The 17245-nt window shown below is 35.4% G+C and overlaps 1 protein-coding gene across 1 annotated transcript; it reads right to left on the bottom strand.

Moving 5' to 3' along the window:
- Window positions 1-10066: 10066 nt before the first annotated feature.
- Window positions 10067-16692, bottom strand: LOC149565812 (oleoyl-acyl carrier protein thioesterase, chloroplastic-like). The gene is made up of 7 exons (XM_089819305.1): window positions 16320-16692; window positions 13949-14082; window positions 13138-13251; window positions 12820-12915; window positions 12628-12715; window positions 11209-11277; window positions 10067-10842 (listed from the first exon to the last, which is right to left on the bottom strand). The coding sequence occupies exons 1-7, from the start codon at window positions 16668-16670 to the stop codon at window positions 10543-10545; spliced, it is 1152 nt and encodes a 383-aa protein (XP_089675431.1). The 5' UTR covers window positions 16671-16692; the 3' UTR covers window positions 10067-10542.
- Between the last annotated feature and the right edge of the window lie 553 nt (window positions 16693-17245).

The following is a 17245-nucleotide window of genomic DNA, read 5'->3' as shown; positions in this document are numbered from 1 at the left end:
TCGAGGTCAACCCATTGTCTAAAGAAGAGGCAATCAAATTCGTAGAACTTCATGTGGAAGGAATCTCTCACAAATTGTGGCACCATGGGATGGTCACCCTTGGTCATGATTAAGTCACTTTATATGTTGAATTCATGGAGAAACTTGTAGACCACTTTGGTGGGAAGGATCTGGAGCTCAACTTCAAGGAGTTGGCACAACTAAAGCAAATCAAATTGGTGGACAACTACATCACAAAATTTCAAAGAATGTCAATTTTAGTGACTGATATTTCAAAGAGAAGACTTGTTGTGTTGTTCATGAATGGATTAACTGAGCCCTTAAAGGGTTGGGTGAAGGTTTTAACCCTAACACACTCATGGCAGGAATCAAGAAGGCACGTGACATGGAAACATCTTCTTCTTCTTCCAACAATTATTCACATGTCAAGTTGCCTCTCACTCTAAAGAAGAATACAAATGATCCCCCTCAAGAAGCAGTCAATGGATGATGCCAAGAGAGAAGAGATCAAGAGGAGGAAGTTATGTTTTAATAGTAATGAGTTAAGGAACCATGGCACCTATGCTTTGGCAAGGGAAGAGTCCATTACATTGAGGTGGTGTCAGACAAGGAAGATGAGCATGAGGAACCAAAAACCAAAGGAGATGGTCAACAAGTTTCCAAGGAGGGTAATATAACTTTTGTAGAGAGGATTGTCACGTTGGTACGACATGGAGGCACTGTTGCTCTTTTTGGTACTCTGACATGTATTATTTTTTAGGTGTGAGACATGTTGCAAGGACAATGGTCATAGTGATGCTCAATAGGAGGGCCACACTTAATTTCATTAATCCATCACTCATGAAATGAAGAGGTTTGGCTACAAAGGCACGTGCAAGGTTCCAAATCAAGGTGACGGGAGAAAACCTCTTATCGTGTACCCATCTAGTCTCACAACTGAGCATTACCATGGGGAACCATACAATGAATGATGACTTCTTTGTAGTAGAGCTAGATGACATGGAAGTCATACTCAACATCTAATGAATGGAAAATCTTGACGAGTACACACAATACTTCAAACAAATGGAGCTTTCATTCAAAGTGGATGGCAAAAAGATAGTTATGAGGGGAATGTCAAATGGAGGGTTGAAGGAAATCTTAGCACAATGGATGGAAGCCATTTTTCAATATCATGATATTTTTTGGGCAGCACATTACTTTATCTCAATAAAACTGACAAAGAGGTAACAATATTACTATCATGATGATGAGCTTCCAGAAGCGTTGGATAAGCATGGTATGGTTTTCGCCAACATCCCACATGTTATACCTCCTCACAAGGGTTTTGAGCAAGCCATCAAGTTGGAGGAAGGAGTCAATGTCGTCATCACTGCACCCTATCACCATCTTAAAAGGTTGAAGGATGAGATAGAAAAGAAGATCCAAGAACTCCTAGAGAAAGGATGGATTAGGCCTAGTTCAAGCCCCTTTGCATCATCTATAGTATTGGTTAAGAAGAAGGATGGAACCCTCTAAATGTGTGTTGACTCTCGTGCATTGAACAAGAAAACTATCGAAAACAAGTATCCCATCCCCAAGATCAATGAATTGTTGTATGAATTACATGGTGTAGTCTATTTTTCCAAAATAGTTCTCCACTCTAGCTACCATCAAATTCACATGAGGGAGAAATATATGGAGAAGACAGCCTTAAATTGTCATTATGGTCATAATGAGTTCTTGGTCATGCCATTTGGATTGACCAATGCTCTAGTCATGCATGAACGACATCTTCAACAAGAAAATTGTATAAGTTCCTTGTTTTTTTTTATGCCATATTTATTTACAGTAGGACATGGGAGGAACATTCAAGGCATTTGGCTAAAGTGCTTGAGATCATGAAGTCACAATCATTGCTTTCCAAAAGATCCAAATGTGGATTTGGAAAGATGAACGTATCATATCTAGGACACATCATTAGTGCTCAAGGAGTCCAAGTACATCAGGAAAAGATTCAAGCCATCTTGGATTGGCCACCACCTAAGACTGTCTCAAACATGTGTGTATTCTTTGGGTTGTACAATTATTACAAAAGATTTGTGAAGGGACTCTCATGGCTTCATGTGTCATTGGCAGACCTGACAAAAAAGGTATTTTTCCATTGGGATGAGACATGAAACACGTCTTCAAAAAGTTTAATTAAGTCATTTCATGTCTAGTTCTAGCACTATCTGACTTCAAAACCTTTCATCTTGGAGTGTGATGCTTCCAAAGAAGGCATTGGGATAGTGTTGATGTAGGATAGTTATCCCATTGCATTCAAGAGTTAAAACCTCTCAGGAGGAGAGCAGATGTACTCCATCAATGACAAAGATGCTCACCATCATGCACGCACTAACAAAGTTTTGGTAATATCTCGTCGAAGCAAAATTTGTTGTGCAGATAGATCACAACTTGAGGTATTTCTTAGATCAATGAGAGTTGAATGAATGTCAACAAAAGTGGGTGACAAAAATCCAATCATTTAACTTTGACATTAAGTACGTGAAGGGAAAAAATAATGTAATGGCAGATGCTCTATCAAGAAGGCCTGCAATATTCTCTTTGTCTCTGATTTTAGCGAATTGAAAGAAATACTCCAAGAATACATTTACATGTCAGTTGATGGATGGTCAAGTGCAAGATGACATGTATAAGATGGTAGACAACATCATCTACTACAAAGGAAGGATAATTTGGTCCCCGAGTCCAAGATGGAGGAGAGAATTTCGAAGGAGATGCATGACTCACCTTTGGCAGGACACCCAGGATATCTAAAGACCTATAGGAAAATCTAATAATGATCTGCATGGAAGGGCCTAAAGAATGATGTATTGTTGTATGTATGGCAATGTTCTACCTACCAACACAACAAACCCAAGCACACTTTACTGGAAGGGCTTCTTCAATCATTTTCAATCCATAAGTGGGAAAGCATCTCGATGGATTTCATCACAAGGATATCCAAAGTACAAGGGAAGGATTGCATTTTTGTTGTGGTTGACCATTTGGCCAAGTATGCTCATTTATTTGCCATCTCCATTGAATGTTCGGCATCTCAAGTGACTGAGTTATTCTTTTGTGTTGATTTACGCTTACATGGTCTTCCATAGAATATAGTAAGTGGCAGAGATGGCCATTTTCTTAGTACTTTTTGGATGGAGTTATTTTGGTTGGTAGGGACAAAGTTGCCACCAAGTATGAGCTTACCATCCACAATCAAATGGACAAAAGTCATGGGTTTGTTGGCTACATTTGGGTGAGCATTTTTACAATACTACCTATCACATGTTGATAGGCATGGCACCCTTCAAAGCAGTCTATGGTTACAAACCTGCGTCATTCATGGATCTAGCATTGGGTGACAGTAATTAACCAATGGCTAAAGACTAGCTACGGGAGGGTTTAGATATCATGAGATCCCTCAAGGAAAATTTGTAGAGGGCACAAAACCAACAAAAGATGTATGATGGTCAACATCATGTAGAGAGAAGTTTTGAGGTTGGTGATCTAGTATACCTTTGGCTTCTATGGACCATATAGAGTGGTTTGCAAGGTAGGTGAAAATCACCTATAAATTGGAACTTCCGAAAGGGAGTCAGATTCACAATGTTTTTCATGTATTATGTCTGAAGAAGTTTTTTGGACAACATGTCACGGTGTCAAAGGAACTACCTCCTATTGACAAAGAGGGAAAATTAATTTTAGAGCTAGTTGAGATCATAGATGTCCAAGAAAAGAAGCTCAGGTCCCATGCCATTAAGGAGTTTCTTGTGCAATAGAAGGATCTTCTAGTTGAGGGTGCCACATAGGAGGATGAGCAAATTCTGAAACATCCAAGTCTACAATTGCTTGAGGGCAAAGCAATTTTCAGGCCAGGAAGACTATTATGTCCCCAACTTCATTAAATAAATTAGTACAGTAAAATTTTATAAGTGGCCCTAATAATTTATTTATTTATCACATGGGACCACTATTTTATTTATTCTTGTAATGTGTTGGCTAGTGAGTCAACTCCTTTTGTAATCCTTCAAGAAGCTTCCCCAAAGCCCTTTATAAGGCATTTGTAGGTTGTTGTAAGCATGTAATTTAGATTATTTTATTGTACTATGAATTCTTGTTGGAGTTCTCTATTATTCACCATTTCAAAAGTGAGATATCTTTCCTACTTGGCTATTCTAATTTTAGTGGGATTCAACCCTCGCCCTATTTCGTTCAGTGTATTACTTTTCTCAGATGTGGCAAATTGGAGCACCATCTTTATCTAGAAGTATAAATTCGGTAATACATTGCATATATCTGATTTGGTCTCTTTGGTGATAAGTTGTCTGTATTGTTATATATCTATGTGCTTTATAAATGTCTTATTTATTTCATTAACTCAATTTGCACTTGGTTTAACATTGATGGGGTTGCACACTCCAAGTCTAGTCTTTTGGTGCCAACATATCTCCATTCGTTTGTACAACTAGTGACCTCCCATCACTGTATGCCATTCACCCTCCTCCATATAACATACACCCACTACCCTCTTTCTCCACCACATTCAAACGTATGCCTGCAATTAGGAACTCCGTCGTACAACATTCTCATCCTCCATACTACCATCCTACTACTCCCTAAACATTGTATGTCATTTCCCTCCTATCCCATTGTATGGCATACTCTTGTCATACGTCCTTAGACTGTTATCGTACACATTTATTTCATCTTTCCCATTAGTTTGTTGCCATAGGGACAAAGAGCTTGTAAACAGATATTTGGGAAGGAACATTATAGTCACGCACATCAAAAGAAGTAAAATTAGTGATAAAAATCCTTAAGTAGAAAAGCTTGATGTTACTTGATGTATATGCTACTTTAGTATGTTAGAAACACTAAATTAAAACAATCAAAATGTATTTGCATACTAATTTAACATAACTTCATGAGAGACAAAGTGAAGTCCTCAAATGAGAATATGAGCCATGGATAGGCTCTCTCAATGAGGATGATCACTTGATGTAGAGGTGTGTCTAATAGCTAAGATGGCTTGATTATGTATGTATGCTCAAATGCTCAAATGGGCTTCAATGGAGGATTTTTGATAGATTTTGGTGAATGAATTTGATTTAAAAATGGCTTCTCAAAATGGCATTATGGTTTTACTTTCTAGATTGTGTTAAAATGGCTTGGAAGAGGATTCCTTAAATAGGCAAAGGGCTTGAGGGATCAAGGGCTAGGATGCAAAGATGGGAGAAAGCTTATGGAAGGTTTAGATTGAATGAGAGGAGAGCACATGGATTGTGCTTCCTTACAGACAATCAAGGAGTGACACATGTCACAGGGTCATTGGTTAGAGCAAGAGGGGTTGAGGGGTCAACAAAAGAGGCTCAAAGCTCATAAAGACCCTCATAATGGCTTGTAAAAGCAATGAATGGGCTTGTAAAAGTCATTTATGGCTTTGCGAGTTTCATAAAGTTTTATGGTTGGGATATTTGTGAGAGAGTTGAGATATTTTGACTTGGGTTGGATTAAGAAAGTCTTAAGCTTGACTTAGGAATGTGCAAATGATTAAGGTTTGGATTAAGCTTGGGTTAAGATTAGATTAGGCTTGTTAGAGATGCGCAAGTGGATGGCATTTAATGAGGGTGGGTGAAGGAGGAGATATTTGTTGGCTTTCGCTTGGGTTAGCAAGTCTTAACCCATGTTTAGGGAATGTGACAAGGTTAGGGGGGGATTAGGATTAGGGTCAAAGATAAGGATTGACATCTTTTAGAAGAGTCTAGAACTTCTTAGGATGAAGATAAATAAGATTTTTAGGAAAAAATAAAGTTTTATTTATTTCAAGGGTTTGGGTTGAAGAGATATTTATTAAAACATGTTGAATAAACATGAGGATTAATATTTAATCTTAATTAAATATTTTGAGTTGGGATTAGGGGTAAGAAATGATGGGATTAGCCTTTAATCGAAATTAAAAAAGGATTAGAAGATTTTGGAAGAGGTTAGTGGTCTTAAAGAAATTGGCCAAATTTTGGGCAAAAAATTTTTTTTTAAAAAATTTGAAAATTTTTGGTCAATTTATTAATTAAATAATATTTAAATAAGGAAATAATGTTTAAATAAGATTTAAACATTTTTGGGAGAGATTTCTTAATTAAATATTTTTAATTAAGATAAAGGGATTTAATGGCATAAAAATAAATTAAATAATTAATTAATGATGATGTCATCAGGGACTTTTTCAAAAAATAAAAATACTTTATTTTCTAAAGGATTTTTAGGTGTCTACGCTTGAGACTAAAGATTTCCATAAATCAAACACCACATGATGTACATCTAGTGAATCTACAAAACCAACTAACAACATTTGTAAAAATCCACATTATCGACCACTTTTGGGCCACACCACCACAATGTATGTTTTGGCACAAATAATTAGTCAAAAATTCTCCTTTGTTAGAATAGCAGCAATAGACTTTGTAACATGAGAAAATTTGCTTCAATTAGCAAGAGGCTTTAAGAGTAGAACCACAATAACAAGTCTTTGTGAAGTGTACCTAGACTGTACAACTCCACTACAGACCTTACCACCATAAGGAGCAAGGACACCCACATCATTGCTCACATCCACCCCCCAAACCAACCTACCAACAAGAACAAAGGGAAAATAAGAGATAATTGTCTCTCCTACACCCATCACACCTCAAACGGATGTAAAAGAAAAAGGAACCGCATAAGCAACACATTCAATAGTGAAACTCCTACACTTACTATATCCTAAGCAGAAGTAGACCAAGAAGCACCTATGCTAGAGCCAAACTTTTGGAGGAGTGAATGTCGAGGCAGGAGCTTACATTAGTTTTATGATACTGTTATAGTGGTTGGTTTCAATAATTATTTTACATGTTCCTACAATTCTCAATCATTTAATCTACACACTTGCATATAGAAATGTTTATTTGAAATGGTTAAGCATGCATCTTCTCTACCTACCAGTCACACTTAGTGATGCACCTACTTGCACATAGCAATTTATCATCCAAATTAAACTAGTCCCATTCAAAACCAAGTCCATAGACATGGTACACTATCATTATTACAAACTCATCCATAATCAATTGAAGTTAACCGACTTCTCTAATCTTCTATTCTGCAGAAAATAAGCTCATCCATAATCAATTGAAGTTAACACTTCTCTGCTCTTCTATCCTCCAAAAATTAAGCACATTTTTGGCACAACATGATGGTATATACTGGTATTTAAAGACATTCAATGCAGATGTATTAATCTTTAGGAAGAGAAGAAATAAATCCAACAAAGAATTAGCATCTAAGACAAGTACCTATTGTTCCCAATATTGTTCAATTTTCCAAAGGTTGATCCATCCGAAGTATCTCTTATGATTCAACTGTCAAACCCTCTAACAAGATTAATTTTGTAACATCTTCGGCCACTTGTAGTCACGCTCAAAACTTATCCAAATCAGCAATATTTGAGATCTTGACTCTCGTAGATTAATTTTGTAACATCTTCGGCCACTTGTCACGATCAATACTTATCCAAATCAGCAATATTTAGGATCTTGATTCTGTTGATTGGATTGACTAACAAGGTACCAAAACCCACTTCTAGCCGAAATCTTTGTATAAAATGTCTCTAGCATTTGTGAAATCACTAGTGCTCATGAGACTTCTGATGAAGATGTTCACTTCTCTTCAACTCAAAGTTTTCCAAGATAATTTTGCGTTTGAAGTAACACCTTGTTTCAATTTTCAATTTCAGCTGAAAAATACTTACTTGAAATCTTCCTCCAAATATGAAACTTAATCCAAAGTCTTAATGTCAAATGGGATGGGATTGTATACTTGAAGAGAAGTAAAGACACTTCAGTGCTCAAATTTAAAGATATCGAATTAAAACTAATGCTCAAATCCTCTGGAATAATATACTTTTTGGGACATCAAACTAAAGCTAATGCTCAAATTTTGACATATACATTCATCTGGGGACATTTAAATATTTAAAGAATGTATCTGCCAGTTATCTTCCTACCAACTTTTTTAAAGCATAAAACAAATTTTCTGAAGTTGTTTCTAGGCCAAGAATAAATGAATTTTTTTGGGGGACATTAAAATATTTAAAGATTGCATCTATTAGATACCCTTTCTACCGACTTTTTAAAGCATAAAACACATTTTTAAAGATTGCATCTACTAGATACCCTTTTTACCAACTTTTTAAAAGCATAAAACACATTTTTCTGAAGTTGTTCCTAGGCCAGAATAAATAAATGATATGTTTGTTTTGCTCAATTTTTTGCTATCTTTGATTATCTTTGGTCATGATTTGAGTTGGAAAGAGGTTGTAGTAGGTATTTTGTTGTATTTTCTATCTATTTATTTAATTAATAAAAATTAAAAAGTGTTAAATTTTTACTATGACATCATATTACAACTTAGACTTTCTTTTTTAACTCCTAATTGGAAAGGGTGGCTCACTAAAAAAAGAATTTGAGGGAGATCAAATACCAACTTATTTTCACAATTGAAACAAAGAGATGTTAGATGTTTAAAACAGCTACATAAACGTTTAAAACAGCTACATAAACTAGGTGGCTAAGTTGATGTATTTCTTGTTAAAACTTGTTTACAACTGGGTATAACTTATATTAAATAATGGCTATCTATAACAACTCTATTACTTTATTTTGATTTAATTTTTCAGTTCTACTTGAACTGCAATTTTATTTTCGTAAGCAGCATTGTTCAACTAAACGAAAAAAAATATTATAAATACCTTGAATCCCCAAACCTCAAGAAAGGCACGCAACAAACTCTACATCAAATAATAATATTGTATAATAGAACCCTAGAAACCTGTAGACTGCCATCGGATAAAATCACAATCATAGATCTGTCCTAGAACCACAAAATAGTCCAATAATAATACAGTGCACTTCACAGAATTCCAAGCAAATACCCTAATGAAGAAGCACTACTTCAAGGCATTTCAAAATCTCATTCATTTGGTAACTTTCTTCGATTAAGAAACTAGGTATTGCTCTCCTACGCATTTAATTTGATTGCTTAACAATATTTTAAGTACCAATCACCTGCATTGAATCTAGAAAATGAAATACCAATACATCTTCATCTCCATTATAATAGCACTTTGCACGGTCGAAATTCATCTACTGAATAACAAGTCACGCTTTAAAAAATGTTCAGAGAGTTTAGAATTTGTATAACTTGTAACATACAACCATGCCTCAATCGACTTCCCAAAAAAAAAAAAATACTTATCATGAATCTCAGTAGTAGCCGACTACTTTATTTTGTTTTTGAAGACTAGTACACTAGTTGCTATTTTGCTTTAAAATAAGCTCTACATGGGCACTATTTAGAAATAAACTGTATATGTGCTGGATTTAGAGATAACCTATTCTTCGTATGTGGCTTTAGAATACAGTTTAGGATTTTAAGAAATGGACAACTTGTTCAATTTTATTTTTTGCTTTTCCATTTCAATTATTTAGGATTATTTAGAAACCCTATTCCAACTCATTGCTCCCCTGAAAAATGATAATCCAATCAAAAAAAGTCCGCTATATTTTGATGCTTGGAACTGAACTGATCCATAACAACAAACTACAAAACTGTTGCATGAATGCTCAACAAGCAAGACACAAGCACGAGAACAAAAGAACTAATTTAATATTGTCAAACCAAACTTCTATACAAACATGGTAGCCACGTTTGTAAGGTTTAAAAACGACTGAAATTCGTTCCCAAAAAAAAAGTGAAACGAATGAAATACATTTCGTTCTAAGCAAATACTCAGAAATACAAAAATTTACTTAGGTTTTTCCAAGAAAATATTCCAAAAAGAACCTTCTTTCAGAAATTATATATTATCTGTGATTTGATTTCCACTAAAGATTAAAAAGAATTTGCGGTTTTCAAGCGGCTCTATTGAGGAATATCTTGAAATATGGTTGAATACTTAGATCAAGTACGGAAGCACCATTCGAGATATAATAATATAGACTACAAAAGCACGTTCAAGAAAAATATAGATGCAAATCAATGTTTGTACCTTAACAGCCCTTGCGGTCATTACATTCTGAGGTTACATTTCTAAGATTTGATCTCAATACAATCCATAGGATTGTATATAAAGTTTTCAAACATAAACAGCCTCCTTACTTTAATAAGTAAGATGACTGAGCACAAAATGTAACAATCAAGACAACACAGGTGGAATTCTCTCCCCGAGAGAAAATCCCACATGTCCAATTCAGACACTCATTTGAAATGTACAAGCCTCTCATGGCCATAGTAGGAACTCAAAAAACTCCAGGCTTTCCAATCAAAGAACAAAAGCACCATGCTTTTCCAATTAAAGTACAAAAAAACACCATACATTTCCAAATCATTGGAGAGCAGTTTCCAAACTAAATTGCCTTTTGAAGTTGTATCAGGAAACTCAAACCTTGTGACTTTAGATTTGAATAAATTTATGTAAATATATATATTTTATCTCACAAGTTTCCTCCTCCATACAGTACGGCCTCTATTGATCTCAGAACCAGCATCATCCAATCTTAGCATGTGTAAGAATTCAAGGTCCTTGGCTGAATTTCTAACTGTTGCAGATCCATTTGTAAAAGTAATCCCTTTCGATGCAACAAATCCATCTACTACTGCACCATTTTCTGATATGCTTGGTTCCGAGCTTGTCAAAGACTCAACAACATCATCTTTGTTGCACTCTCGCCTATAATCAAGTGTGATTGTCTGCAGCTCATGTGACTCTAAAACTTCTTGTGGCATACTCTGTCGCAGACAAATAGCAGTAATTCGGGATTTTAAGACTTAAGAGAAACCATATATATCCAGACAAACTATGTAGATCTCAATTTTCAAATATCCAATAATAGAAAGCACTTTCAGTACTGCGAAATATATTTGCAACTTTTATACATTTATTGGGAAACAACTTATGTTGCTTAAAAAAGAGGATAGATCAGGGCTGTTTAAATATTCAACATATGTAAAGGATAATAAAGCTAAGAAAATAATCTGAAATATATCAGTACACGAACTCGCAACTTATGCACTAAATTCAACATGTTAAAAAGCTGAACTCAATATAGTTCTGATTTACCGATGCCCAAGAGACTATGTAGAGATAATACAAACCTCGAGAACCCAGCCAATGTAGGTAACATTATTGACATGTTTATTCATATCCAGATCAGCTCTCCTAGGCTGTATGATCATAAAACCAATAAACAATCAGCACCAATAAGATAGTACTAATGCCTAAATCAAAATATCAAGGTAGAAATATAAATTCGAACACATGCTTGACTGAGACTAGGACATTTTCAATTGAGTGCACCAGCATCTTAAAACTCGTTATGGGTGCATATATCTACTTACCACCCTAATGAATGAAAGTGCATATATCTACTTATTACCCTAATGATTGAATTAGTTCTACGTTCTACAGCATTTGGGACTGTGACGGGTGACGGCAATATGGCAGGCAACATGTTTCAGGGACAACAGGTCAAGAGCCATTTTTTGGGCAACGGGAGGGTGGTGGTGTATATATGTGCATGTGTACATTTGTGTGTGTAAGCAGACGCAGACTCAAATTTCTATAGTTTAATGGACAGCAGTATAACAGCGCCATATAACATGACACTGTTAAAATAATAATGGAAGACGTTGGCAAAAGCCTCCAAAACCAACCACATTCCAAAAACAATTGTTTATTTGCACTTCTCACACAATACCAGACAATGCCAGACCATGGTCAATGCACCTTTAAATCTCTCTTGCAACTGACCATAATAACTTACTGTATACACATTGAACATTTTAAAGATTGTGATTTTGAGTTTAAGTATAAACAAAAAAAATCAGAAATTCACATAATTGCCATGAAGTTAACTGCTATATTTTGTATCGTTAGCTATGAATCTGAGTCATGATATAATTATTGCTGTCATACAACTGTCACTGATGTCACTGCTGTCATGATTAACTTTATTGCTGTCATACTGCTGCCATGATAGATTTGTTGTTGCTACAATGCTGCTGTTGTCTTATATTATTGCTATAGAGTTGTCATGATAAATTTAACAGCCTCTTTTAATGTCGTTAATGAATTTCTTTTTAACATTAGAAATCTTCTTCTCATTGGGTATGATCAAACGTCCCCATGGCACTTTCTTTTTCTGCAAGACATCTTGGAAATGTTATGAAGGTTTTGCAGATTTATGGGGATATACCCGAAACACCATTGGGGGTGGGGACAGTAGTTTGAGGTCTGAGGATGCAACCCCGTGGAAATTACCAATATGTCCATCCACTAAGAAAGTTTCTTTTAAAGTCCCAGAAAACTGGCGTCAAGCTATTGGTAGGGAAAACTTGTATGCTCATTTCTTTTAATAGTTGAACGCATCCTTAATGTGAAACCAAAAGCTATGTCCAATAGACTCATATAGAGTACATTAATAACATTTCAATGACCACATTATGTGAAGCCTCAGATCAGATCATTCGAGACAATTTTGCAAAATACATCAAAAGTCCTCAATACAAGCTTACCATAAGACCAGATCTTGAGCGTTGTGCAGGATCCTTGAGCTTGGGTATCTTCTTAGAACTATTACTATTTTCTTCTGGAAATGCTAACCTGAAGAGTCAAAACTTGCTAGCTGTCATTCACTGAGAAAAAATACAACTTCAAAAATCTGCTAACAATGAAGGAAAACGTAAAACTTTAAAATAGAACCATACCTAGATACTTTGGGGCAATAAATCATGTATTCATCCCTTACTTCATCTGTTACTCTGGAAAGACGTCGAGTGTCCTGATTCATCATTACCCATGTGCTGAAAAATAGAATATTAAGTCTCAGTTTTCAGGACCAAAGTAATATACTGTCAGAAATCAGACATAAGAATTACAATAAGATAGTAAAAACATATTTTTATCCACTTGCAGAAGACAAAATAATATCAGCTATGCTAAGCCAATCTCCAGCCAAATTGATCCTTCAAAACAAAAAAATGGATTACTATTTTCCTACAAGAAGATGTCAATTTTGTTTATACCTTGTTGCCCTACCAATGATGACCTTCGTTGTGGCATCCTTGAGAATCCAGTCACGCCTAGTCCCAATTTTACCCTCACCCTGGCACCAAGTTTCAATTTCCACAACATCCCCCCTGCATTCATTGGATTCGAACAATCACTTCATCTCCCTAGGGCTCAAAACCTTAACAAGTAGGTTTCCTGGAAAAGATCCTCAACTAACAGAAACAAAGAACACAACACTAGGTGTTCTAATTTTTACCAATTGGCTAAGCTTTTGCACTTTTTATAAAAAATTCAACTCGACAATTTACACAAACTACAAGAAGTGTTTAACAATTATGATTTTGTAGAGATTGATCAATTTTTGACAATTTTGAACTTAGTTCACCTGTATTAAGTTTTATAAATGTCTAGATCCTTAAAACAGGTTAACTGAGAAATATCATTCAATAATAGCAGAACCAGGCAGCACAATAATTCAGCTTCTTCTTTTGTCATTTTGACCTATGACCCTTGACCATTAATTTTGTCCATTCAGGTTTACTGTACGAAGCACTCAAGACTAAATTTACTAACTCACAAAATTTATTAAATACGCGAACTAGGATTAAAAAGGTTGTAATTAGATTTTTCAATACACAAATATACTACATTATACTTTCCAAATGCATTCCCTAGTCCATAAATTCATCTAGCCAATTTGAATTCATGTTGCAAATTAGTGTCCTACAACCCAATTACTCTAACAACTTTCCCTATAATTGGCATAAAGAGTTCTAATCCCACATGCATCAAATTAATAAAAATACATGAAGTGGGATTACTGACCAGACAGGATACTTGTAGACTTCAATGTGCATTCGTGCAGTAACCCAGATGAGACGATGTTTCCTCATAGTGGGAGTGGTCGCAAATCCATCTGTTGAGAAACCCACACTCTGTGCATGATTGCACGCAACTTCCTGAAACAAAATAAAACAGCACAAGAGATTTAACATAATAGGAGAATAAATTTTATTGTAAATAAAAATCCGCCGTCTAAGTTTTGGCTTCATCCAATCTATAATCATAAACACATAAATTATAATACCCAAAATGAATAACATAATAACAAAGGATATATAATTAGCATGGCAAACAGCCCTGTTGGCTTCACAATAATTGCGGTCACCTTCCTAACGAAGATCACAGATTTGGCCTGAAATAACTGGTAATTCCAGCAAGGATTGAACAGATTTACTTCAAATGCAGAAATGCGTTCTCTTCATTTTTGTATAGTCCAATCCTAAATACATAAATATTACAATACTGGATACAAATTTCCCTTCTACCAATAAGCATGAATATGACGTCAAAGAATATCAAAGATGACTTTATAGACTAAAGAACATAAAAAAAATGCAGCCTACTCGAGAACACAGAGATCAGTCGCCCTCAAATCAATAACCAAAAGTTTGATCTCAGAATTCCAAAGCGAGAGGATTTTTCAAATTTTATTGTGAATCAAATCCTTTTCCATCTGTCTCGTATTCAGAGGGCGTAATCACAAATAAGTGTAACAAGAATGGAAACGTCATCATGATGCCAGTACACATTAACCCCAAAGAGTATGAAGACTAAAGTGGTTCACAACAGATCAAAACATGTCCTTGGCTATACGCAGTCTAATCTTAAATGCATAATGAACACATTTATGTAGTCAATTCTTAAATGTATCAATTGAAGTTATAATGTTGAACAGAAGTCACATTCATACCAATAGCCACAACTCTGACACAAACCATTCCAAAGAGATTAGGACGGTAATTGATAGCCAGCCAAACCTGTCTTCCTGCCTCAGTAATATCTAAACACATAAATAGTGCAATGATACATACAAGTCACTCTCATGCCATATATAACCTCAAAAAACCCCAGAGAAGATTCAAACAGCATAAGAAGAAGTATTTAGCTGTTAATTATTGCTACACAAGTCATTATTAGAAAAATTATCACATGGCTCTCATCAAGCGAAAAGGACTATCAGAAATAATTTTCAATTATAAATGAAAACCTACCTTTCTGGGCTACATCCAATCTAATAATAAGAACACATTTTACTGCCCAAAGTAGACAAAAAATATATATCTGCCTTCTTGGCTATATCCAGTCTAACGACAATCAGTCTACAACAACATTTAGGATATAAGTAGTAGACCTTAAATTGATAAGTAGGAGATGATTTCCACAGCTAGTCAAATTGTGATGTGAATATCAGGATTTAACTGTGTGATTTTTTCAGTCAAACTCGATGACCCATGTTTCATGAGTAGTGATTCAACATGAATCCATCTCTCATGAGAATAAATGGAACACTTAGCACTCATTGGATCTAGGTGATGCTCAAAAAATCACACAGTTAAATCCTGATATTCACATCACAAGTAGACCTTAAAGTCAAGCTTGTCAGAAAAACTCAAATTTGACTTCAAATTCCACCTAGACCATCACAATCACAACCCTTAATCTCAGAAGCCTAAATCCCAGAAAAGGAAATTACTCTCGTTTGCCCACTTTCAGCAACATAATCAGAATACTTTTCCCAGAAGCCAAATCTATTTTTTTTAAATACTAATTTTATAACCGAGAATGTCAACTAGGTGAGACACGGTGTCCCCAAAACGACTGAGCTTCGAATCTCAAAAAAGACTAGTATTTACTTCCACGAAATGATGTCTATGTGGTTAAAACAAGGTGTCAACCACAAAGCCCATATTCAATTCTCAGAGAAATAATAAATTTAAAGGAAAAATTTAGATTTTTTATTTCAGCTTACAAAATTTAAAACAAAAGGGGAAAATAAACTCCCTATTCAATTGTTTTAAGACAGTGTATCGCCCGTAGCACACAAATTATTCAAGTACTACAAAGTATAAACTTCGAATCCTAGTTGAGATTGAAATTCCAAGGCATATTTGTAGGTTACAAAGCAATATCTAAGCAAAATGTGTTTCATACCAACACATAAATCAGAAATCGAAAATCCAAATGCTCTCTGACATTCGAACATTGCCAACAATCCTCCAAGAGAAGGTCTTCATAAAAACTAAAGAACATTAACAGCCACATCAAACCGGCACGCACAACGTAGAAAATCACAAAATTTGAACCCCCCAAATCAAGAAAAACTGTACAAATTAGATACATTGAATCTACCCACCTGCAACAAATTGGCGACAGCCTCAATGGTAGCAGTCCTGTTAACTCCAACCTCATAACACCTAATAGTGAAATTCTCCTTATAAGAAAGCCCATCTGCAGTAAGCCCTCCAGGCCTAAGCCGATCTGCCAAGCTCTTCGTCTGGCTTCTATCAATTTCCTCAAGTTGTACCCTCCCATCTTCATCACAAATTCTGGCATTTGACGGATAGCTAGCAGAGATCTCCAATCTAAAGGAGGCCTTACGATAAACAGCATTTCTCCATTTGGGCTTCGATGTAAAAGAGAAACTGTGAGATCCGTTCTGCTCCAGGGACTTCCATGGGCGATTCCAATTCCCCGCCCTCAACATTTTGCTTTTCCCGTCAGGTGCCAGAAACTTAGTCGGCACTTCGCGAATTAAAAGGGAAGGCTGTTTTTTCAAACCTAAGGAGGACCCCATATGGGAACTTCCTTTGTCGCACCACCTTGTTGCACACGTGGCTATGATTTCGGTCGACGTGCCACGTCAATGTTTCAAATTTGGCATATAAAATGGCTTACGTGGCAGATGGAGATCACGTGTCCCACATTAAAAAAGTGTTACTGAAGAAAGTCTTGTAGTTGAACACTTTCTCTTTTTCCTATCTACTCCTACCCTTAAACCTTCCCAATTCTAGTAATCCTTCTCAATAAAGTTCCTTTTAAAATATCAAGGGAACCATTTTATCCATTTTATTCATTTTCGAATATACTTGTGTTTTTAGGGATGATTCAAAAGGTCTAATTTTTTAATGCTTGAGTTGCGATTATTTCTATGCCTAGGTTTTCCTCTTTTATGGTTGAGTTGCGATTATTTCTTTGTCTAGGTTTAATTGATATTTATTATTATTAAATTGAATTCTTTTTCTAAATACTATTTATATGCTCACATTAGATGTAAAATAT

The sequence above is a fragment of the Cupressus sempervirens genome, chromosome 3, assembly GCF_028749045.1.
Source record: "Cupressus sempervirens isolate cs-2001-9-10 chromosome 3, ASM2874904v1, whole genome shotgun sequence".
In the NCBI taxonomy this organism is placed as follows: Eukaryota; Viridiplantae; Streptophyta; class Pinopsida; order Cupressales; family Cupressaceae; genus Cupressus; species Cupressus sempervirens.
The sequence above is the reverse complement of the archived record's forward strand: the minus strand, read 5'-3'. Positions and strand labels throughout refer to the sequence as shown.

Bases quoted from the DNA above. Each gene is read 5' to 3' on its own strand.
- LOC149565812 (XM_089819305.1), bottom strand. From the start codon at position 16,670: ATGTTGAGGGCGGGGAATTGGAATCGCCCATGGAAGTCCCTGGAGCAG. The intron at 14,083-16,319 runs GTGGGTAGATTC...ATTTTGTTTCAG, and splicing joins CTGTCGCCAATTTGTTGCAG to GAAGTTGCGTGCAATCATGC. The intron at 12,916-13,137 runs GTATAAACAAAA...TCTATTTTTCAG, and splicing joins ATCATTGGTAGGGCAACAAG to CACATGGGTAATGATGAATC.